A 25,306-nucleotide genomic window follows, 5' to 3' on the forward strand; every position below is an offset into this window, starting at 1 on the left:
CATGGGCTGTATTTAAAGAGGTGGCGAATAAATAGTAATTCGGGCGCTTGACTCTTAACTAAAACGTGCCAAAACGATGGTTTTCAGACGAGTACACACTATCGCGTGCGATGACGCTGATGGTGCGGCGGACGGAGTCGGACTCCGACTCGAGCGGCTCCCCGTGTGCGGAGTGTAACTCCAGCGTAGCATACAGGATGCCACTGGCTCCTGCTAAAGGTATATACCGCAGTTAAACAAGAAACACTTATAGTGCTGCCCAATAATAGTTGTGATTTGCCACTTTTAACAATTGCACACACTCGAGGCACAATTTATAACACACTCGACGCACGCTTCGCTCCGACACCAGAACATGAAGATGTAGACGTTAAAATGCGTTGCAAATTAATCTGCAATGCTCCGATGTCGCAGTGAAACGACGTTCTGGTGGATTTGTGTGGTGGTGCGTGGTGGTACTTGGGATGACAATGCGGATGGTGCACGTTGCATGCCCCACGTTGTAACCATACTTTGCCTGTTTAGCGGCTTACAGCAAATTAAACTTTTGATTCTTTTTATACAACTAAAGTTCACACGCGATGCGAGTTGCAAGAAATCTTTATTCATGTGACCATACTTCGACGTGGTCTTTTACAGCGGAGGAAGTGTTCCGCGCGGTGACAGATTCCAGCGCGGAGTCGTGCGCGGGCTCCGGCCCGAGGGACAAGGCGCGGCGACGACCGAGGCGGCACCACGCGCCTAATGCCTCGAGGTAATCTTCTAAGTATATAAAGGAAAACGTGACTGACTGACTGGCCGATCTATTAACGCACAGATCAAAGTATGGGACGGATTAGGCTGTTTGGCATTCAGAATGTAGCTATTTTGAATCTACTTCAAAATAGCTACATTCTGAATGTCAAACAGCCTACATCCGCTAAGAAAGGATTTTTTAAAATTCAATGCAACGCCATCTATTCTTGATACCATATAGCCCTTAGCAGGATACCATCTGCCCTTGGCGCCATCTACCCGTTAAGTAGAAAATTTACAAACAAGAAGGGTTTGCAACAGACTTTATCCAAGGTAGATTTGAAAGAACTACCAAAATACAACAAGACATAATATTCTGTTTTCTCAATAGATGCTTCTTTAATAGAAAATTTCGTTTTTATTAAAATACATTACGCATTTTTTTTTTTTACTACAAGCTCTTTTTTAATGGTAATACAAGCCCTATTACCATCTTCTATATCATCAACCCATACCACCCTATACCACCTTCTATGCCATCAACCCATTACCAGCCCACTACTGAGGATGGGCCTCCTATCAGAATTAGAGGGTGTAGGTCATAGTCCGCCGCGCTGACACAATGCGAATTGCGTATATAAATACTTAAATGAGTTTCTTTGTCCCACCATAACTTCTAAATGCCTGAATAGGGTTTGGACGTATGAGATATTGTTAGAAAGCTTGACATTATGTGGGCATTATGCCGAATGTCACTGGCTATAATTCTTTTGAAAAAGAAAACAATATAGCTGAGCAAATTTTTAAAAATGCCTACTTGTTTCAGGTATCAACAGCAACGCCAGGAGCAGGAGCGGAGAGATTTTACAATACATGTATAATTACGTTGACAATAAAGACTGCTGCAAGCAACATAGAAGAATACTATTATTATTACAAATTGTTAACTAGGGAATAGTTAGGGTCTAGAATAACTTTGTTCTTAAGGCGCCCTAGTACATCTTTTCAAATTAATAATTAGCTAACGTGACTTGATCTGTCATAATATAATATGTGTCATAATATGATGCGTACAAAATGAGTTCTCATGCGCCATTTTAACTTTATATGTCAACTGTCATGTCAAAAGTACGATTTAAATCCTTATTTTTAAGGCGAACCGTACTACTAACATTACAGTTGACACAAAGTTAAAATGGTGCGAGAGAATTGATTTTTAACCCCCGGCCCAAAAAGAGGGGTGTTATAAGTTTGACGTGTGTATCTGTGTATCTGTCTGGGGCATCGTAGCTCCTAAACGAATGAACCGATTTTAATTTAGTTTTTTGTTTGAAAGGTGGTTTGATCGAGAGTGTTCTTAGCTATAATCTAGGAAAATCGGTTCAGCCGTTTGAAAGTTATCAGCTCTTTTCTAGTTTTGTTATAGAGGTTTTTGTGTCGGGGTTTTATAAATTTTGAATTATGTACGGACTATATTTCAGTTTTCATTAGCTGGCTAAAAAGATAAACAAATCGCAGAAACTTCGAAGAAACACGTCAGCTACTCTATTTTCCTGGCGCTTTAGAATCTCTGGAACAAGGTTTTTCCACTTGTATCATGGTTTCATTGTCAGTTCGTGGTAACGAGGTCCTTTAGGGTGCGTAGGTTTAGTGAACAAAAAGCTACTTGCTTATCTTTTAAATCAGTTAAGGAAAAATAGATTATGGTATGGACGAGCAAACCCTATAGAAAAGCTGGGGCTCGATTACGGTAAAATGACAGTTACTGTGCCACGATTGCAATCACCTCTGGTTGGTTGACGCTCGCTCACTATTGGCTGCAAATGCATTGACGCAACAAGAACACCATAAATTCAGCCAATCACAACAATTGAGATTGTAATAATGATCGATGCAGTTTAGTCGCAATCGACCAGCAGGTTAACACATCTCAAGTGGCAGTGTTAAATTGAAAAGTTATACTCAGGACAAAGAATGTTTGTGAATAAATCTAGGCGTTTTATATTTGACTCGAATTACTCGCGGCCTATTCGAATATTTAGGTACGGGAATATTTTCAAAAGTATTGAAAGAGATGACAAAATTATTGAAAAAAAATTAAAAATATTATTTTGATATACCTTTAAGTACTAAGTGACTTTGTTAAAATTGTACGATACTGACTATGGTAAGTTTAGGTGCAAGTAAAGTTAAGTAGGGGACATTCTTTTTTGGAAATATTCGGCGTGGATCGGCACAAGAAAATTATAGACAATATTTTGTAATCGTTTCGAAGAAAGAATTTTCAGTAGATATTATCTAGTTAGATTTACAATTAAAAAATCATATCGATTAAAAAAGATGTTAGTGTCGAAAATTCTCAAATTGTGTCAAAAAATTACAAATGCAAATCAGTTTCATGAGGTGCTAATCAATTGCAGCACTGAAGTTACTTATTAGTTAAAATATTGTTTTATAATAAATTCGATTATTAATAAATAATAATGAATTGTGATTACGTTGATACATACCTATTTAATTTGCAGGGTTCGCGAGACATTGTTTTTTCCAGTACCTAGAGTGATTGGTGAAGACATGTCACCGCGGTGCCTCGATGTGCCTGGGCTGAGGCCATAATATGCTATTGCCTCGGCCGAGGCAAGCCCATAACAGTTGAGGAAAAAACATTGCCTCTCGAAGCTATCGTGCTTATTGAGGTTTTAGCTATTGAAAAAAACCTGTCAAGTGCGAGTCGAACTCGCACAAAATGGGTTCCGTACCATTGTACAAGATATAAACTATGTACTTACTTTGTAATTGTTTAATTTTCATGGCAGCCATTTCAAAATTCGCCAACTAGGTTAATTATTAGTTTAATTATTTTGTTGTTATCGCGGCAACTGAAACATACATTCGGTGAAATTTTCAACTCTCTATTACCTACGGTTCATGAGATACAGCCCGCTGACAGATAGTCGAATGGACAGCAGAGGCTTAGTCATAGGGTCCCTTTGGCAGCCTTCGAGTACGGAACTCTAAAAATTATATTTTTTATGATCATAATACTGTCAATGTAAGATTACAATTTTTTAAACTTTACAACTTAAGCCACTTTTGGTGTATGTTTACGTGATTTTTATTGTTTTACATTTACACTAAGTATATACTGTTATAGTTTGTTAAAACGTATTTAGAAAGGTTGTTCTCAGCGTTCTTGTATTAAATTACTTATAAGTCGATGCCAAATTTATGTGAAAATCATCACTGCCTCTGTCAATAAGTTTCTGTAAATAAATAAACTACAAAATACGATAATTAAAAGAACATTTCAAATTAAGGTTGTTTTTATTTAAAATCCACGTATCCACGAATATGTGGGATGGCCTTCAACCCGCTATGTAAGTAAAATCATCACCATCATCAACTCATGACCGGCTCATTAGGTTCCTACTGAGCAGTGAGCACGGGCACCGGGTCTCTTCTCAGAATGAGAAGCTATAGGAAGTGATATGATTTGCTTAAAACGCACATAATTCGGAAAAGCTAAAGATGCGCGTCTGGGATCGATCCTCAGACCCCCGAAGAGGCACTAGGCTATCAATGCTTGTAATAAGTAATATAAAGGGCATACCTCACTGTATACTGTATACTGCTGATATATTTACACTGTGACTACAGTCAAGTAGAACAAGCCATGACCCCAGTCACTGAATGATCGCCCTCATAATCGCCCCTCGCGAAGGGGTCGATGCTGCAACCTAACGGGTTACAGTCGAGAGAAGGATAGATTCTCAGTCGGTAGGTACAGAAATTTCCTCCTTCCTTTGCTTTCATAAGTTTTTTTTTTATTCATTATAGGCTTCACCACAATCACACTTGATGGAAAAAAGATAATGTCGCCCAAAATGGGTTGAGTTTAGCTAGAAGATGCCTACTCACTCTTGGTTGAAAGATACCGGATCTTGGTAGAAAACACAGATTGCAGAAGAGTATTCCAAACCCTAGCTATGAGGTTGAGGAATGGTGACAGAGACTTGTACGATTACGCAAATCCACATTATTTTGTAGCTTTGGGTGTGTGTAAGTCGATGGATTCATTTGTAGCAGTTATTTGCATGCCCCTCTGTCATTGGCCACTGCCTTCTCATGGTTCCACTAAAGTTCCACTCTTAAGGTCTGCTTCAATGGACCTGCTCCCGGTATTCGTTGGTCAAGCAGATCTTCTTCAACCAGCAGGCAGGTATTTGAACGCTACTTTTTTTTAATTTGTACTAGAAAGTTGTAACAATAAATAGAAAAAGAAAAAAAAGTGGACAGAGAAGCACTTATCTATATAAGAGATCTCTACCAGTGACCCTTGACAGTGCGAGGGGTTGTGAAGGGAGTGGAATAGGTACAACAAAGATAGAAAGTAGATATTCATGTGAAAGGCCACTTGAGCAGGTTTCTGTCCTCTCTTCGCAAAATGTGCTCGACTCTTATCGCGTAAGAGTAAAAGTTAGGATCAATTTATTCACGCCAAGTATTTTTATTTCGTATCCATTTTTGAGATCCAATTTAGTTTTTTCAGGATTTTATACTTCCCACTTTTTTGGCGTGATATCTGTAGATACTAGAAAGCTATGATGCGGTCATAGCTTTCTAGTAACCCACTAACAGTCTCTGAGCTTATCCGCGGACGGACAAAAAGACAGACGGATATGGCGAAACTATATGGCTTCCTTATTGACTGTTGACTATGGAATCCTAAAAATGAGCTAGTCTATCTGTCATCACATGATAAAATTATCCACCGCGCGATTTATTAATGTCTCGTAAGATTTTCTTTGCACTAATACTCCATGGCCCCAGGCCTCCACGGAAAACAGAAATTCACTCATTAAATTCTCTCATTTGAAATAACTTGACTCTGAAACACTCAATTTACTTCAGCGCGGAAGTTCCTCAAACTTGCAAACGAAGTCGCAGAAATTCATTAGTGTACAATAAAAAGTTCTTCAAACTCTCCGTATGGGAATTCGCTGAAACAATACGTGCTCCAGTTTGTTCGAGTTGGGAGTGCAGTAGTTCTGCGAGTTATCGGGAAACGGTTGTTAGCGAACTCATTTAGGTTATTGTTAGGTGTGGTAGGGGAGCTTTAGAGAACCAGAGGATTTTGAAAAAAATGTAATCTTAGGGGGTTTATGGCCTTTGGTGAATTCACTCTTTTCGAGGTACCTTACTCAGGTGTGTATTGTTTTATCAGGTGTGTAACCGTCACCTGATACTCGATGTTGTCTTTGGCACCACCCGGGGAAAACGTATAGGGCTACAGAGGGTTATCAACTATGGACGCAAGCGACTTTATTTGTCCAGTGTCACTGACAGTGTTCAGATCAAAAGGGAGATGGGCAAGGCACGTCTGTAGACAGACAGATGACTCGTTTGCTACTGGAGTGGAGACCACGTAGCACGTACGACACAACCATCTCGTTCCAACACATAACCAAGCTCACGAGGAATACTTGGACGAGGCTCGCTCAGCACCGAGAAAAATGGCGTGCAAGTCCTATATCCAACAATGGATCAATAAGGGCTCAAAATGAAAAGGATTTTGAGCACAGTCCACAACGCTGGCTATGTATGGATTGGCAGACTTTACACACCGTTGTAAACATTATAGACAACTCAGACATGCAGGTTTCCCTAATGATGTTTTCGCACGAAAACTGACCTATTATTTTTTACCTTTCTATGTTATTTTTGTTGCTCAAGATGGATTTCGGATATTGTGACGAACCAAATAATGGTAAAGATACTCGTATTATAACGGTTAGCTATTTAAGGGATTAAATTGGAATACTACATCAATTTTATGGCTCGAGCTCACAAAATAAGTTGATTGATACCGACTCAACATGTCAATGTCATAAATTGTCGCTTTATGACTTGTTTGCGAGCCGAGCTGCCGATCCGAAAGTTAAAATATTACGAACGGCGTCCGTTTATCATCAATGTCATAGGAAATTTCTGAAAAATTATTTTATCTGATCCTTTTAAGTACTTCTTTGTTATATAATCTGACATTTTATTGAGAGTTTGCTCAATACATTCAACATTTTCCTGAAATTATTGGATGATACAGACGTTCAGAGAGCGATAGAGAGGAGGATGGATGTTATACTTGGAGTCTCTACATAATCAATAAAGTCTCGATGGCTCAACGGTTGAGGAGCGGACTGCATTCCGAAAGGTCGGCGGTTCAAGCCCCACCTGTTGCACCATTGTCACTCCTGGCACAAGCTTTACGCTTAATTGGAGGGGAAAGGGAAGTATCAGTCACGATGAAAAAAAAATATGAGGAGAACCAGAGCAACCATAGCTAAACGGGTCGTGAAACTGAAGTGATTGAAAAGGCACTACTCGTAGTTCGAAAATTCATAGACGTCGACGTCCCAAGGTGTCAAGCTCCTGGAATAGGGACCTCGCACCGAAAGGCGCAGCTTCAGCAGACCTCTACAATTCGTAACCTCCTTCGGTCCCCAGTAGTACACAGACGACATCAAACGAATTGCAGGGAGTTAGATTCAGGCGGCGCAAAACCGTGGCGTTTGGAATTCCTTATCTATCCAGCAGATTTATGTCCAGCAGTGAATGCCTATCAGTTCATAACGATAAAGACTAAAATTGAATGGTAGAATTACAGAAATACAAACAGAAAGCAAAAGTTTACTTGTTTTGTTCCTTTATGGACGCACCAACTACAAATATTTTAGTACAGGAAGTGATTATTTATATAAAACAAAAACAGTCACCCTTATAATCACACTAATATTATAAAAGCGAAAGTTTGTCTGTGTGTGTGTGTGTGTGTGTGTGTGTGTGTGTGTGTGTGTGTGTGTGTGTGTGTGTGTGTGTGTGTGTGTGTGTGTGTGTGTGTGTGTGTGTGTGTGTATGTTTGTTACTCCTTCACGCAAAAACTACTGAACGGATTTGGCTGAAATTTAGAATGGATGTAATACATAATTATAAAGTCACTAAATCAAACTATGTTTTATGAGTCAACTTTAACTCAAAAGCAGTCCTATGGGTGGCGTTAGTGCGGTATAATGTATTGCTGACTGAACTTATCTTAATGGTGTTATTTTGAGCACATCCCCTATTACATTTCAACCCTATTTAGGTAATACAACCAAACCCAAAGCGTATCTAGTTAGCTAACTAGCTTCTATCTGTCTGGATCCACATTAATTTTATAAATTGCGAGTTTATCTTTTTTTAAGGTTTACCGCCTAACCATCATTTTATATTTCATTATAATCTTAATATCATTAAAGTTTCGTTACATATTTTATATACCTATGTTATACCACTCGCGTATTAACAATTATTGTTGGCACTTTTTTAAAGTTTCTGCCAGTATCATCAGTATATTGAAAAGGCGCTGCATCGTAAGGCGGGCGCTAAATGTGAATTCCACGCGACCTGCAATAAAACGGTTAATTCCACAGTTCATTCTGTTTCAGAAACAAGGCAGCTTTTAATTTTAGTTTCTCTTTTTTGTAACAATTAAATTATCCCCATATTCATTTCCAGAAATACCCTTTCCCAACTTTCAACTTCAAAATCCCGCCATACTCCTAGACATACTTTATTTTCCTTTACTTAATTTGTCTACCACACTTATAGCTAATTAGATAAGGCTTAAATTCGTTTGAAACACGATTTATGAGAGGAAAAAACACGCGTGGTTTTTCTCTACGCATGCGCTTAACTTCCGGCGGCCATTTTCAGGAAAACTCACACAGACGTAATGTATTACGTCAGACATTTCCATACCCACACATGCATAGAGTATCAAATTCTCTTGGAAGGTTGTCAACCATTTCCTTGTGTTTGTTTACTGTGTGTGTCGGTGTTGGTGGGATGCTGAGTAAAGCCTTCTCCATACTGAGGTGTGATGAAGTTACCTTTGTTTGTTTGGGATTTGTTTGAGGATTAAATTCATTGGTTAGGGGGATGCCGGCTAAAGGTGAGGTGTTGAAAGGGTGAGCGTTGATTTGTATACCTATGCAATAAACTGAGTAAATAATATTGGATTTCTTTCTTATTTCTACCTATTAATGGGTATGGTAAGTATATAGTATACTAGAATTTATAAAGTACTTTGTGATGCCCGTGACTTTGTCTGCATCAATTTCGGGTTTTTTTTAAATCCTACAGGAACTTTATAATTTTCCAGGGTAAAAGAAATTTTTGTCCGTCTCCAGGATCCTCTTTGCCAAATCGTCTAAGCAAATGGGCTGTGGAAAGGTAACATACGGACAGACTGGCAGACAGACACACTTCGCACACTTTTGCAGCCATTTATATTTATTTAAGTGTGGTATGGCTAGGCTCGTTTCTAATACGCACTACTAAAATATGGAATGACCTTCCGGCTCCGCTTTCCCCGACAGCTTATAATATTGGTACTTACATTCAAAGAAGAGTAGGTAAATACTGGACCTTCTAGGCAGGCACGCTCTACCTTAGGCTGTACCAACACCTTCTTTTTGGTGTGATTGTAGTCAAGCGCAGCGTAATACGTTTTTGTTTCAAAAAGATCACTATAATTACGTAATTAGTTTTTGATAGAGTCAGTATTTCAAACGGTAGTAGAGTTCTCTTAAGATACCACTTCATGAGAAGGTGTACTGCCACTTCAAAAAAGATGGTGAAAAGTTAGTAGCAATGAGAACACCCAGCCCACGCCCAACTAAACTGAAATCGATACACAATAAAATTTGAAAAGTCAACAAATCGTCGCTCCCAATTGCCGATGAAAATACGTAACTGAAACATTCATAGAATTTATCCCTCGTCTGGACGAGCCCCTACCGGTGACCTGACCTGGGTTGAGAGGCGCAGAGATTCCTGAATTCAGTCAGCCTCGCGAAGCGACCGCGACCGGGCGTCCCGCGGCTCGCTCCTCCACCCTCCATCCCTCTCTTACAAATCTGTGATAGCGTCTGTGGGAAAGGAACGGTGGAAAAACTAGGTACGTAGTAATTAAGGTTGACCCGTGAATTGCAGGGTTAAAGTTCCCTCGAGTGCCCCCTTAATTAATATCCGAGGAAGGATTAGAAGAGAGAACTTAAGGAGAGGTTATATTACCGCATCAGCTGATTATGGTGAAGCCATGGGCGAATCAAAACAAAACTGTCATTGAAATAGTATCCATTATTTCAAAAAATTATCTAAAACTTTTTTCGTACTTATTTTCGTAGATTCGGTAAGAAGTTATAAATATTTCAATCAATAAGTAGGTATCTCTATTCTCTACTCAGAGAATTTTAGGGGTGAAAATCCAGAGAGGTATGGTCGTTACTTAACCTTAGCTAAGGTTAAATTTACGTAAATTAAACGCACTAGTTAAGGTCAAGGAATCATCTTAAACCCGAAAGTGCTTCTGCGAGGATACTAGCTGTCCTCCTGCATGTAATTTCTGAAATCTTTCAAAATAATCGAATATCTAAAAATCCTGAAGCACGTATTATTTCATTTCCAGCGAAAGTCAAAGTTAATATTTTTAAACAAAAGTCCAAATACCAATTTTCATCAACACGTAAATTAAAAAATTATAGATTTCATAATAAATTATCCCCTATTTAAACCCGTTAGGTGTAAAATTTTCAAAAATCCTTTCTTAGTGAGTGATTTTGTCAAAAAAATGCCTACTAAGTACTGATAGATGCAACTGATAGATCAGTCATTAAGGATAATTATTTTTATATGCATAGATTTTCAGGAATGAAAATTTTATATTATGCTCAATCTAAGCCCAGGTGAAGTTGTTTTATGCACAAGGAATTGGAAGTCCTAGGTACTTATCGTCACTTAAGTGCTAACACCCACCACTTAAGTCATATTTTGGTGGTTTTAACATTTCGAAGCCATTCACTAGAGATGTGTCGTTTCAGCCAATCAGAAACAAGAAAATATCCAACAGAAACTCTTAAAATAATAAAAAGTAACTGCAGGAAATCCATAAAACAGCCCAAACAGACTATGACCCAAACCTCTGGAAAAATCAACTTTTTTCGCTCTCCTGTAAAGCTGCTAGTTTGTACTTATGTGGTGTTGCGATTTTGCAACGTTATGTGATTTTCACGAGCCATTATTGTTTCAAAAATATTCCGACATAGCTAGCCGCGTGCATTTGTTCTTAAAAACCCCGTAGAAAGTGGATTTAGGTTTGCTACGGATCCCGTGGGAACTCTTTAATTTTCCGAGATAAAAAGTAGCCTATGCAAGCTATCTTTGAACCCAACTCTAAAATCAATTAAACAGATGGACCGCGAAAAGCTGACAGACAGATACACTTTCATATTAATAATAATATTAGTATATAAGTATGGACATGGATTGTTCTACTTTCTTAAAAAAATATGTACCATTTATTATATTATTATAGAGTCGATAGAGCTAAAAAAATGTTATTTTTAGATTATGTAAACCTCTCAGAGAGAAAAACACTTAAGTAGGTAGGGCCGGACAGAAGCTGAAGTGGTGCCATAAAGTGTGTTTTCGTAGAAAAATAGAAGTTTTTTAGTTTTCTTGACCTAATTGTTACAGTAAATTATTTTGATTTTTCAGTTATTACTAATATTCAACTAAGTCCTGAACTTTTTTGACAAACTATCCTATATGTAAAAACTAGTTACTAGATTATGACCACGACTTTGTACGCATGGATATAGATTTTTGAAAATCCCATGGGAGCTTTAATTTTCGGTCTGTGTCTATCTCCAGAATGCCAGCTATCTTTGTACCAATTAAATGATGCCTGCAACTTGGCCTACGTGGATTTAGGTGTGTTTAAAAATACCATGCGGACTCTTTGATCTTGTTTTTACAGAGCCGCGTAGGCCCCCTACTTCCGGAAAATCAAAGAGTTTTTGGTACAAGTCAGCTCTTGACTGCGATCTCACCTGATGGTAAATGATGATGCAGTCTATGATGAAAGAAAGCTGAGTTGGAAGGGGTATGGCAGTTTATTAAGCCCATACCTATTATCGGTTTCTACACATCATTGTACTGGAACGCTTAATCGCTTGGCAACACGGCTTTGCCGGTAGGGTAGCAACTAGCCACAGTCAAAGCCATCACCAGACCAGACCAGAAACTGTTTAGAAATCATAAATTTTTAAACTTTAACTGCCGGGAATGGAATGCGGAATATCCCACTTTTAAGACATAAAAACGTCCCTAACAATATTATTCTTATCGGGCGATCGTTAAAAGGGTAGTAATAACTCATATTACCACGATCCTTTTGTGACTGCAGGGGGTGTAACCCCTGACCATAATCCTCGAGGACATTTCCGGCCCTCATACATTCCCCTTTCCCCCCTCTCGACGTCCGAGAGCCTGTTGAAGCATCACAAAAGGATTTGGATGACCTTTGTCATGGTGAAGTGGTATTATTGCTTACTTAGCAATTCGTGGCGTACGGTCTATTGAATTTCACATTCTAATTATTTGAATTTTATTTTATAACTAGCTTATTTATTTCTCAAATTTCAAACCTCTTTTTTGTCTTCTTAGGGGTTGAATTTTCAAAAATTCTTTCTTAGGTTAAAACAGCTTGTGTTACGTTAAAACAGCTATGTGCATGCCAAACGTCAGCTCGATCTGTCCAGTACACTGAATGAATAGGTAAATAGTAGGTATTTTGAGCTGTGTGTTGATAAATCAGTCAGTCAGTCAGTCGTCCACAACATCATCTGTGTAGATTTAGGTATATAGAAATCCCATGGGAACTCCTTCATTACATAATAATTAGTAACAGAAAATAAAATTAGTACCTAGTATAATATGGAGGGACGATCACCAGCCCACTGGACCGATGACCTAAAGAAGCAGGTTTAGCCGATAAAATATAATGTCGCAAAAAGAAAAACGGTTAAGTTGCAGGAAAATTGTCCCAAATATTGTAAAAGGCAAACATTTTCTTAGTTTTTCATTGCTTTTACTATCGCTTATATTAAGCTTATCTCTCCATTTTCGTAAAAAAAAAACATCCGAATTTTATGTAAAAGTTAGCTCATTTGTTTAGTTTTTAGGGTTCCGTACCCAAATAGTGCCAACTGGACCGTACTACTAAATCCTTCAGTGTCCATTCGTCTGTCTGTCTGTCTGTCAGTGCTAACTCACTAATACTGGTATAGAGATGAAATTTTTACAGTGTGTTTTTCTATTGCTGCTATAACAACAAAATATTAAAGTTTAAAATTGGCCGCCATGCTAACTTAAGAATTTAAAAACCAGTTAATTGCAAGTCGAACTTTCACACGAAGGGTTGCGTACCATAGTACAAGTTTATGTACTTTTCAATTGACATGGTGTTCATTTTAAATTTCTTATTACGTAGGTACGTTTAGATTGTTATAGCGGCAAAAAATTCAGCGAAAATTTCAACTCTCTTCATATTATGGTTAAAAGATAGAGCCTGCTGACAGATAGACAGGCAGAGAGACGGACGGATGGATAGCGGAGACTTAGTAGTAGGGTCCCGTTGGCATCCTTCAGGTCCGGAACCCTAGAGACCAGACATTAAAAAAATTAAAATAGTGTTAATATGTTTTGTACAAACAGCGATAAAGTTAGGTTTGCACCCGCCAGTGTGCAAGCGACTATGGACGGGTGCAAACCTAGCTTTGTCGCTGACTCTATGGTGGTACAGAACCCATTGTGAGCAAGTCCAACTCGCACTTGACCAGTTTTTGTTATTTTTTCGCGTCCAATCAGATAAGACGACAGGCACGGACTCACAGGTACGGAATGCGAGATAGTATCGCGATTTTTCACGCTACGTGTCTCAAGATATGGTGTACCTAACTGACAAGTTGAGTGAAGGATCATTCTAGGGGCTTTTTTAAAAAAAAAAAATAGTTTTTGGAAATTGTAAGTATGAAAAACAAGATTAATTTGCTATAACACAAAATTTTAAAAAAAACCCCTGACACACAAACCTCTATAAGAAAACTAGAAAAGAGCTGATAACTTTCAAACGGCCCAACCGATTTTCTTCGATTATAGCTAAGAACACTCTCAATCAAGCCACCTTTCGAATAAAAAACCTAAATAATTAAAATCGGTTCATCCGTTTAGGAGCTACGATGCCACAGACAGATAGACAGATACACACGTCAAACTTATTTATAACACCCCTCATTTTGGGTCGGGGATTAAAAATCTGTATCACAGTTCACGACAGTTAGGGAACTTCTAACAAAACGTCACGGCTTCGATTTTACGGGCAGGCGTCAAATGTTAGTACATTTGACGCAAGTAGCCATAGCCTAATATTTAACATATCGTCGATTTAGGAACAAATCGAAAGTTCACTCAGTCTAGTTCACTCTACAACAATGCCAACTAGCGGTTACCCCGCATGTTTTACTAAGCTTTTGATAATTGTGAAAGTCTCTTTCAGAATAAATTTGTATTAGAAGTATGTTCATACTTTAAAATTTGCGTAAACTTGTGTAAATTGAAATAAACTGCGTGTAGTCTGAATATAATACAACATGCAGGCGTTTAGAGCGTGTAATAAATCATATTCCACGCACGTAGCGAGGCGTGGAGAGCGTCCTTCGCCGCGTTTAGACGCACTCCATCCCCGCGTCACTCCCGCACTTGCATCCCCTGTCTTATATTCCCGCATTTAAATGTTTCTACATACCACTTACCTACCTTTACCTTCTTTAAATATATAACGCAACTGAACATTCTAAAGAATTTTTTGAAGAAACACTTTTTTTGATGGAATTCCGCAAAGCAACGCCTGCCAACCAACGATCCAATAATCCAACATAACCATATAACATTTATCAAAATATAATCCAACTATTATGTACATGATTAAAAAAAGAAGGGTTCCGTATTATCCTACAAGCAACAGCTACCCTGCAGCGTGACTTCGTGCAAGTTAATGCCGGACGGCGCCATCTATAATTTGGTTCAGTAAATTATTAGTTCAAGAACACGTCATTTTAATTTTATTTTTGTGATATAACCACTGTGTTATTCACAGTTTTCGAATTTTTCCCCTTACTTGTGCTAAGACCTATCTAGCTGCCAACGGGAAGTACCCTATTGGTTTTTCTTGACAGACACGGTAGACCGACAAAGAAGTGATCCTATAAGTGTTTATTTTTTTCTTTTTGAGGTATGGAACCCTGAAAACTGACTGACTTACATTGTAGCGTGTACAACTTAAACAACTGAGTCTAGAAACTTAAGAATTTAAATGAAGGTTCTCTCTTTAACAAAAGTCACGCCAACGAAGTCGGTAGTTTAACAATAGAGTAACTCTCTACTCCGTAAAATATTAATAGCTGTTCTAAACGTCTCCATAGTGGAATTTAACAAGTGTCCAAACAACAAAGTCAAATCTATGCGGTGTACCACTTAAGATTATACAAATTAGAATAAAATTGTAGAAGAGTACTGTAAAATTGAAAGGCATCAATTTGTGAAAAGAAACAGATTGTAGTTAGGTTGGATTTTTTTTTGTTTTTATTGACCTGTTTTTTGGTAGTGCTACATAGAGATCGTGAGTACCATTTCTATTAGTAACGTTAAAGTTCTATGGCACAGACTCTACCATTTCTATTACTTGCCTTGGAGTTCTGTGGCACAGACTCTCGCATTCGTCATTAGAGGCAGTCACAAAGCACTTTCTAGCGCACATTATGTGCCGCGGAATATTCTAGAAGCTAATTAGTGGTGAATATTCCACTCTCCAAGCTCTGCTTAGATGTAACAGCCTTAATTAAGGCGAGCTTGTCACTTTACAATACTAGGGAAAATTAAATTCAAAATACTTCATTTACTGTATGAATTATACATAATAATTTGAAAAACAAAAATTCCAAAATTCTTGTAAGTAACTATAATATACAGTTCCTAAATGCCTGTCTGGTAGGGTATTACAGCCTTCGAAACTGACTGGCTACTTGGGGAACATCTTTAAATAGTTTCTCAAGCAACAAGTGAAGGTTACAGTACTAGAAAAGAGCTGATAACTTTCAAACGGCTGAACCGATTTTCTTGGATTGTAGCTAAGAACACTCTCGATCAAGACACCTTTCAAACAAAAAAACTAAATTAAAATCGGTTCATTCGTTTAGGAGCTACGATGCCACAGACACACACGTCACACACACATACATACACACGTCAAACTTATAACACCCTCTTTTTGGGTCGGGGGTTAAAAATTAGTATTTGTACTACGACGTAAGTACAATGCAAAATTATCAAACATTGAGGGAGTGTGGCGGAACAATTTTCACTATACCAAGTGTCTGACAATAAATGACGTGATGTTTAATAGCATCCCGTGAAACATCAAAAACTGCCTCTCACGGACTCTTGGACCAATATATTTTTTAATTTGGACCAAATGATTTGACTATTTGTTTCGTCCACCGATAGATGTCCACAGCTGGACGTATGTATCTTGTAGGGACTTCCACATGAAGCGGTCCTGCGCCGCCGGAATCCAGCGGCTCCCTGCGACTCGTTTGATGTTGTCTGTTCATTGTAGCAGCTACTAGCTGCTGTAATTTACACATGCTTGCCTATTCCAAAAAGATTAAATGTTTTTTTTACTAAACAAAAAAAAAATCAATATGAAATATACCTAAGTTATACATAGGTCCTTTTGTTAGAACCCAATGGTAATCAATATGGGGCTCTTGAAATCTAAACTTTCAATAAAATTATTACGCATGTTCAGAGTCAAAATTTTTGGAATGTTAGCTCCAAACTACAACAACCGCAATCAAAATCAACATTCAGAAACACGAACACTCAAAACGTTTTCATATCAATTTCATTACTCAACTCTGGAAACTCATTTTGTACAAAATTTACCTTGCAATTTAGTCCGTGGAGCCAATTTCGTACATAGGTACAATCCACGGAATATTATCAAGAATTCTTTGAAATATTTAGCTAAATAAGCTCGCTTTGTACCTTGAATTAGATTCGGGTGGATCACAAAATTGGTTCTACTCTGTATCCAATATCCATACTTCCTTATTATAAATGCCAAAGGGTGTTTGTATGTTGTTTTCTTGGTTTGTCCTTCAATCACGTCGAAACGGAGCATATTATGGTAAATATACCAATTCAATTCAATTTACAATAATAATTGTAAATTGAATACTTGAAAAGAGCAACCGCCGAGTTTCTTGCTGGTTCTTTTCGGTAGGAACGAAATTCCGAACCAGTGGTAGATTATTTTGACGATTCAAAAGCACTTGTAAAAGTTTAATTGAATAAAAATATTTTGAATTTGAATGGCTCGATGTAATTTGGTTAGGTATAGTTTAAACACCAGGAGAGTGGAATAGGTTACTTTTACAAATTCTTTTAATTAGGCCCCCGTTACTCCATATCTTTTTTCTACTTATTGAAACCCCTGGATTTTTTGGAGGCAAAAAATTCAAACGAAATCCAAAATGTAATTCCTCTCGTTGCCTGCTATTTGTTTAAGCTCTTCAGTTAATGTGTAAAACGTTTAATTTGATATTCGCGTTTTGTACGTATGAATGAATTAATGAAAAGGAAAATTATTTTAGTTTCCGTAGTCAAATCCTTTATATGAGAAGGTGGAAGAAATGTATAATATCTTTTCTAGTATTGGATTTATTAAAAAGTTGTGTTCATATTTATTTGTTTACTAGCTGATGCCCGAGACTTCATCCGCATGGATTTAGGTTTTTAAAACCCCGTGGGGGAACTCTTTGATTTTCTGGGATAAAAAGGAGCCTATGCCACTTTCACAGTTATGAAGTAGTTATAAAAGTGGATGTATATGCAAAATCATAGAATTGGCTGATACAAGACTTTCACATTTCTGAAGCATAATATAAAAGTGTATTATTTAAGCAGCCACTTAAATAATATACGTATTATGCTCTATTTTGAGCATAATAAAAAGTAATATTAAGCAAAACCACATCAATCTACGCCGAACACCACGACTCAGCAAAATGTCGCCTAAAATCTGGAGTTACTTACCTTTTATGTATTGCCTGTGTATGTACCTGCACCCGTCGTGTGAACCCAGTTATAATTTACTACATTTCTTCAGGCATTCTGGTTGTTTTACATTATTCCACTAGCATTCCAGTCCAGTAATCTAATTTATTGGTGTATTGCTACTAGGAAAGTGTGAATATTTAATTCCCGTGGATCACATTGTCTCCAGTGACTTTATATTTCAGTCTAGTAACTGGGTTGGATATTTTTAATCACAAGCATCGAAATTAGCGTGATTTTAAGCATCGAATAGTCCCATCCAGTATCATTCCAGACATAAGTTAAATATCTGATAGATACGACAATTTGCATTCCAATGGAAATTGTCGTATCTATCAGATATTTTTAAGTAAGAAGTTTTTAACCCCGGATCCAAAAAGAGGGGTGCTATAAGTTTGACGTGTGTATCTGTGTGTCTGTGTATCTGTGTATCTGTGTATCTACACAGATACACATGTCGAACTTATATTATCCCTCTTAAAACCCCTCTTTTTGGGTCGGGGGTTAAAAATATGAAATGTATTCTCCTCCATGCGGAAGAATTTGAGAATACACCTCAAAAATAATAATGATTAATCGAAAGAGTCACGTCCCTCAGAAATCAGGAAAACGACGCACAGAGATATATTTTTTAGGATTTCTAGAGTATGCACTGCTTAATTGTTATTACGCTATCTATACGTAAATAAATGCTAGCTATACGAGTAGAAGGAGTCACTAGACCCAGTAACTGGGATAGTATAAAACAGCTATTCCAGCTACTCGTGCCAGCCGTCGACGTACAAGTAAGCCCGGCAGGCCATATAAATTTCCCCCTCGTAAAACCGGCGGGAGTAAAATTAAGGCGACTCTTATCCTGCGAGTTCGTCGAGTTACATTTATCAACGCAGCCGCTACTTTAAAAAGTCGTCAAAGAATTTTACGCTCAAAATTTTTATCTTGAAACCTAGTTGGAATTGTTTGCGCGACCTTCTTGAACTTTACGACTTTGTAACGTTTCATTTTAAATGTTATAGGTTTAAAAGGTCCTACGTTTCAAGTCAAAGTCATTTATTCGAATTGGGTACTATTGTATACTTTCTGACTAACAAACAATAATGTAGTGGTGATAATTAATTAAGTTAAAACGAAAGCTATAAGGGCTCCAAACGCGGCCAGCACATATTTAAAAACCCGATTTAATCCCCTTAGGGGTTGAATTTTCAAAAACCTTTCTTAGCGACTGTCTACGTCATAACAGGTACTTTCAGCCCGACCCGTCCAATATTTTTTCAATTCAATTCAATTTTATTTATTTGGTGATACAGGTTTTCATACAGGTGTGAATATAACACAGTTATTAGGTATTACATTGGTACCTTCACCTTCGCCTTTCCCACTTATATACCTACTATACTTATTTTATATTTATTTAGACAATAAAAGATAGATGATAGTATTACAGAGGTCTGTCGTTACACAGAATATTGATTTGAATGTTTTCGGCCCAGTAATTAATACAAATGCCTACGGGTTGTATCAAGGTCGACCCTTAGAAATCATTCTAAGAGTCGAGCCTTTAGATCCTGTTACTACTAAAATATAATATTGATTTATCACGTTTCTCTCTGATAGCATATAGTTAAGACGTCTTCTATTCGGGAGGTCGAAGGTTCGATCCCGGGCACGCACCTCTAATCTTTCGATGTTACGTTGTACGTTCTAAGCAAAAATAAGGCAAATGTGTGTGAATACGTCAAGTTCGCATTTATATGTAATATTTATCTTTATTTTATTATCCATCTATTCATATTTAAATATAACTAGCTGACGCCCGCGACTTCGTCCGCGTGGATTTAGTTTTTCCGAAATCCCGTGGGAACTCTTTGGTTTTCCGGGATAAAAAGTAGCCTATGCGCTAATCCAGGATATTATCTATCTCCATTCCGAATTTCAGCCAAATCCGTCCAGTAGTTTTTGCGTGAAGGAGTAACAAACATACACACACACACACACACACACACACACACACACACACATACAAACTTTCGCCTTTATAATATTAGTGTGATTTATATATTTTCCCCTCCACTTTTAATAGGGGCACCTTCAAGTCAAGAGAGAATAGGTAACTTCTAGGCAAGCGCGCTCCATCTTAGGCTGCATCATCACATGCTAGCAGGTCTGATTGCAGCCAAGCGCTAGTCTGTAAAAAAAAATAGGCCAGAGTGGCGGGCTATGGCCTAAAGTTGACCGGTTTTTAACTTATTCGAAGGCAGAATTCACCTCGGTACGATCCAGAGAATATGGACAAAAATCTTTGAAATATTTAGCGGAGTGAGTTCTCTCCGTACCTTCGAATCAATTATGCATCGCCTTAACGAGATATAATAAGGGGGAGCTATTCGTGAAACAGCTCTGACAAATCTGATTAAGGCTCTCCATTAGCTCAGTAACATTTTTTAGGGTTCCGTAGAAAAAAAGAACCCTTATAGTTTTGCCATGTCCGTCTGTCTGGCGTCCGCGGGTTAGCTCAGAGACTATAAGTTTTTTTTAGTTTGTAGACTAGCGCTTGGCTGCAATCAGATCTGCTAGCAAGTGATGATGCAGCCTAGAAGATTATATTATTTCAGCCTATTATTATATTAGTGAGGAAACCTGCATGCCTGAGAGTTTTCTATAATGTTCTCAAAGGTGTGAGGTCTGCTGATCTACACTACGCTAGCGGTGTGAACTATGACCTAAATTTTTCTCATTCTATGAAGAGACCTGTGGTCAGCTGTAGCCGGTTTGCGATGGTTTGATCATGATGATACATAATATTAATCTCGCGGATATATTTACCTTAGTGGTAAATTAAAAACCATTTTTCGATTCAGGGATCTGTTTGCGAAATATTATGCTTTAAGTTGCTAAGTATATTTTGACGAGCAACTACGGAACCTTACTCTGCGCGTGGGCCAACACGCACTTAACCGGTTTTTTTCTAGTAGACAAAATCTCTGGATTTCAGGACACAAAAAATTCCAACGCATTCCGAAATGTGATTTTATTTTCCGCCTCCTATTTATTTTAACTGTTTGAATAACATTATTCTGAGAATATGCGAAATAAACTGTGTAATTTAAAATTCACGCTTTCTCACGTAACGGCCGCATGACGCAATGTTAAATTTAACATTTTTATAATTGGGTCCGTTTATAACAGCATTCTGATAATATAATTTGACTTTATAAACAACCTGGTTATATTACCTTCTTTTTGTTCAAATAAGTTTAATTCAAAACCATACATATCTACACTAATATTCTAAAGAGGTAAAGTTTGTATGTTTGTTGTAATTTCTAGAACCGATTTCAAGTATTCTTTCACCAGTAGAAAGCTACATTATTCCTAAGTGACGTAGGGTATATTTTATTTAAAAAATTGAGATCCCTTTATTTTAAAAATTGAGATCCCTACGATGATTGTAATAGCTATGTCGCTAGTTCTGTATATTTTGTATTACATATAATGATATGTCTTACCTATACATTCCTTGTCCTCCTATAATTTTAAGTGTGTCCAGTAACCAATCACTTCATCTTTGATACGTTTAGTCATCCAGGTGAGATCGCATAAAACATCTGGGATAACAGATGTTTTATGCGATCTCACATAATGTAGATGGAAGGGAACTAACTTGGAAGAGGTAGTATGGTTTAATTTAATCGCTAACCTTAATAGATTTCCATATGGTATTGTACTAAATAACTGGGCATCGTCTTTGTAAGTAGGATGGTAACTAGTAACGATCGAAGTTTTTCAGCAGACTAGACCACAGATAATTCATGATGATTCATCCCATATGATAGAATCCCATGGATTCTAACTTACATAATCAAGTGCCATTACTGCACTGGGGTGGTCATCAAAGTTTGGATTGTAGCACTTTTCCTAATAACTGTTCTCTTTTCCACAGAGTTATCGGGCCGTAGACATGACGCTACAATCAATGATGTGACCAGGAACTGACGCGGCCACAATGTGCTCTTGGTGGGTCTCCACCTTCACCATACTCCTTGCCATGGGTGAGTATTTTATACATTTCTATCATAAATCATATTATGATAACATGAATAAAGAGTTAGATATTTAGTATCAATTAGTTAGTGCCATAGGTTCTTTCATTGTCTCTGCTACTTTCAAACAGTCCTTCGAGTTAGAAGTTTGTACGAGTTCAGTTCTGCAGGATTGTTACATTGGTGTCCTCATATCTCCCATGGGTATCACGCTATGGGCTCAGTATTTTTTTGATACATCTATAACAGATTGGTCCTAACTCAGGTATATTTATGAGGCACTCCCTTTAAATCACTATTACAAAATATTCTGCCCTTTTGGCAAAAGCGTTCTTAACAACCTTATCCATTATTTGTATAATAAAGACGTATCATAATCGTATTTGATGCTAGACTGTCACACTTTTCTGTAAGTACAAATAAGAGCAAAGTCTCGTTACAAAATATTCATATTTTCATTATAATATCAGGCACAAAACCGACCTCATAATATACGAGTAAGGGGCGCCAGTTATTAAATTTCTCATATTATAAGGGAGAATAGGAAACTCAATAAAAGTAGCGAAGGAGCTCACTCCCCACCGCCTTGGTTCGTTACGCGTACATTTATCCTGACATTTGAAACGGTTTTTCTGCTCCACGGCTCGCGAGTGCTCGTGTGAGCGCTTACTTTATTTAGATACCAAAATATTTCTCCAACAAAACCTTTATTCATCGCTTATTAAAAGTTCTACTAAGTGAACAAGTAATTGAGAAGCATTTATCTTTATAAAAAAACACATAATTAGTAGACGATGATCCAGCCTAAGGCGGAGTGCGCCTGTCTAGAAGGTATCTATTTACTCTTTTTTAAGGCCCCAATATTGCAATTAGCTGGGAAAACGGGAGCCGGAAGGACATTCTATATTGGGGGAATATTGACTAATTATATGTAGGAAAGCAGATCTTTCTCGTGGGCCTACTTACAGTAGGTATAATGTCGAGGAAGGAACCAGATCAAATAGGTCCTTAGCACACTCTCCGAATATGATTAAACATTTAGTAGGTTTCTATAAGACAACTCTGATTATTATTTATCTGCAAAAATTAATCAAAAAAATAATTACTTAAGTACATAATATTATTCTGTATTGGCTTGCAGACCGTTCCAACAAATTTCATAAATTGGATTATACAGAAAATTAATTTAAAAGTTAATACAATCCTGTCAGGAAGTCCTGTATTCGTAAATGTTATTATATTCCTCGGCATCTGCAACAGTATATTTGGACTGCAGTCATATTTATATGCAGTAAAAAAATTAAATTAAAAATTTAAAAAACCCCCGACACATAAACCTCTAAAAAGTAAAAAAATAATAGGTAAGTATGTATGGGCCCTTTAAGAATAGTATAAATAGTAAAGTTTTTATCCAAGCGTTCGTTGCGTCGAGAGACCGCTACCTATCATAAACTATGAAAGTCATCTGTTGTAGAAAGAATAGTCTTTAGCGGTCCCCCGACGCAACGAACGCTTGGATAAAAACTTTACTATTTATACTATTCTTAAAGGGCCCATACATACTTACCTATTATTTTTTTACTTTTTAGAGGTTTATGTGTCGGGGGTTTTTTAAATTTTTAATTTAATTTTTATTTCACGCTTTTTAAACTTTTATGCATAAATTACCGTTTATTTGTGCCATTCTAAAACCCAATTTCTATAATAATATAAACCCAATAAGGCAGCTAATATCTCTTCAAAAGTAACATCAATGTTATGTTAATACGTTAAAAATATTTTTGACCGAACATCACTAAATCAAGAAATATCTGAATGACTCACATAGTTTAACACGACCAAAACGAAATATCTGTTTCTAACATGTCGTTGCTTTAAAAATGTACCCATTTTACGTAGTCGTATAATAGTTCGTTTTTTTTAAGATATACGATTAAATTGAAATCGACTTTCACCCGATGAAATAAGGAATAAAGTGGCCTGTATGTCATTTTGTTTGTTATTGCATGTCAAATTTTTATTTGACATAACTTTCAAAAACCGGTCAAGTGCGAGTCTGCCTCACACATGAAGAGTTCCGTACAAGTTTTTTTTTTTATGTAATGACAATTCAGTTGTCGGATTTTTCTCTTTACTTGGGCCACAGGAATAGAGTGCTTGGGCTATAAGATATTGCTACCTGCCTTTCATGATTCTAGGTAAACAGGAAGTATCCAATTTATAAGTTTTGATTCTCTTGAAAGATGCGACAGACGGACACACAGACAGACGACGAAGTGATGAAGGAAAACACCGTCAGGAAACCTGCATGCTTGAGAGTTGGCCATAATACTCCCTCAAAGGTGCGTGAGGTCTGCCAATACGTGCTTGGCCAGTGTGGTAGCTTCTCATTCTGAGAGGAGACTTGTGCTCAGTAGTGAGCCGGCGATGGGTTGATCCTGATGATGATGAATTTTAAACGTATTTTGTCAAAGTAAATAAGCTGAGTTCAAGCAGATAAAAGAAGGTGCGCCTAATGCATCATCCTGCGCAATAAAGCGACTACAAAGCGGGAACCTCAGCCGCGCGGAGGGTCATCGCCTTCTACGATATTTAATGGTGCCATGCACACCTCTACAGATACCTACTGAACCCTAAAAATAGTTTGACTATGGTTTGGGTTTGGGTTGATTGTTCGTGGCCTTTGGTTGACTGTTGTATATTATAATTGAATTGATGTTTTCTCGTTTAACTGTGATTATAATATTTTATAAATTAGAATCTCCGCGCCTACGATCCAAAGTATCGGAGTTTTCCAAAACATTATTTTCAAATAAATAATTATGTATCTAGGCAACGTCCATCTTATTGACATTTGTCAATTGACATAATATTAATATGAACCTCTGTTACAATAGTGAAAGATCCCAGGGCCACCAGCCGTCACGTATTTTCTGACGAACGAAATGTGGACGATTGAGTAGTGTTAGTATGTACTAAGAACGCATGCCTACAGACCTGCTAGCTTGCTTAGACGGCCAATTTTCAGGTATCAGGTAATCAAAGTACATAAAAACATTACTTAACTCACGTAAATTCTCCAATTTTTTTTAATTTTTAGCCGATTTTTTTAATATTAATAATTAATTGACATAAGTAAACTATAAGAGAGTGAGAGAGAAGTCAATATATCCTAATACATGTCTCACTCAGTCTCATGCGCGTAGATAATGCCCTCGCGCTCAAACTCACAGAGGCATTAAAATTGAATTTAGGGGATGATTGGCCCTCTGGATCGGTCTGTCTTCTTGTAAAAGGTTTTAAAATAGTTGTCTGGTGGACATTTATAAAAATGGAGCATCAGAATTTACGTGCAGTTAAGTAATTACTTATTTTGGGAGCTTTAAAGCGTCTGCAAAGCAATACGGCCGACGCGGGAAGTGTCTGGGAGTATTGGCGACTTATTTTTAAGGATATTGCCTAAAATATACGTA

The 25,306-nt window shown here is 37.4% G+C and overlaps 2 protein-coding genes across 3 annotated transcripts in view; both read left to right on the forward strand.

Annotated features, from left to right (window-relative positions):
* The window catches only part of LOC123872091 (Down syndrome cell adhesion molecule-like protein Dscam2), a 56,959-nt gene extending 55,135 nt beyond the window's left edge, over window positions 1-1,824 (forward strand). For both annotated transcript variants that reach the window (XM_045916232.1, XM_045916223.1), the window contains exons 32-34: window positions 88-219; window positions 640-754; window positions 1,562-1,824. In XM_045916232.1, coding sequence (XP_045772188.1) covers window positions 88-219; window positions 640-754; window positions 1,562-1,616 — 302 coding nt within the window. In that variant the 3' untranslated portion in view covers window positions 1,617-1,824. The remainder of the gene's footprint in view (window positions 1-87; window positions 220-639; window positions 755-1,561) is intronic.
* Window positions 1,825-9,628: 7,804 nt separating this feature from the next.
* The window catches only part of LOC123877890 (Down syndrome cell adhesion molecule-like protein Dscam2), a 77,903-nt gene continuing 62,225 nt past the window's right edge, over window positions 9,629-25,306 (forward strand). Inside the window, exons 1-2 of the mRNA XM_045924844.1 lie at window positions 9,629-9,733; window positions 21,734-21,842. Coding sequence (XP_045780800.1) covers window positions 21,797-21,842 — 46 coding nt within the window. The 5' untranslated portion in view covers window positions 9,629-9,733; window positions 21,734-21,796. The remainder of the gene's footprint in view (window positions 9,734-21,733; window positions 21,843-25,306) is intronic.

This window comes from Maniola jurtina, chromosome 2 (genome assembly GCF_905333055.1).
Source record: "Maniola jurtina chromosome 2, ilManJurt1.1, whole genome shotgun sequence".
Classification (NCBI taxonomy): Eukaryota; Metazoa; Arthropoda; class Insecta; order Lepidoptera; family Nymphalidae; genus Maniola; species Maniola jurtina.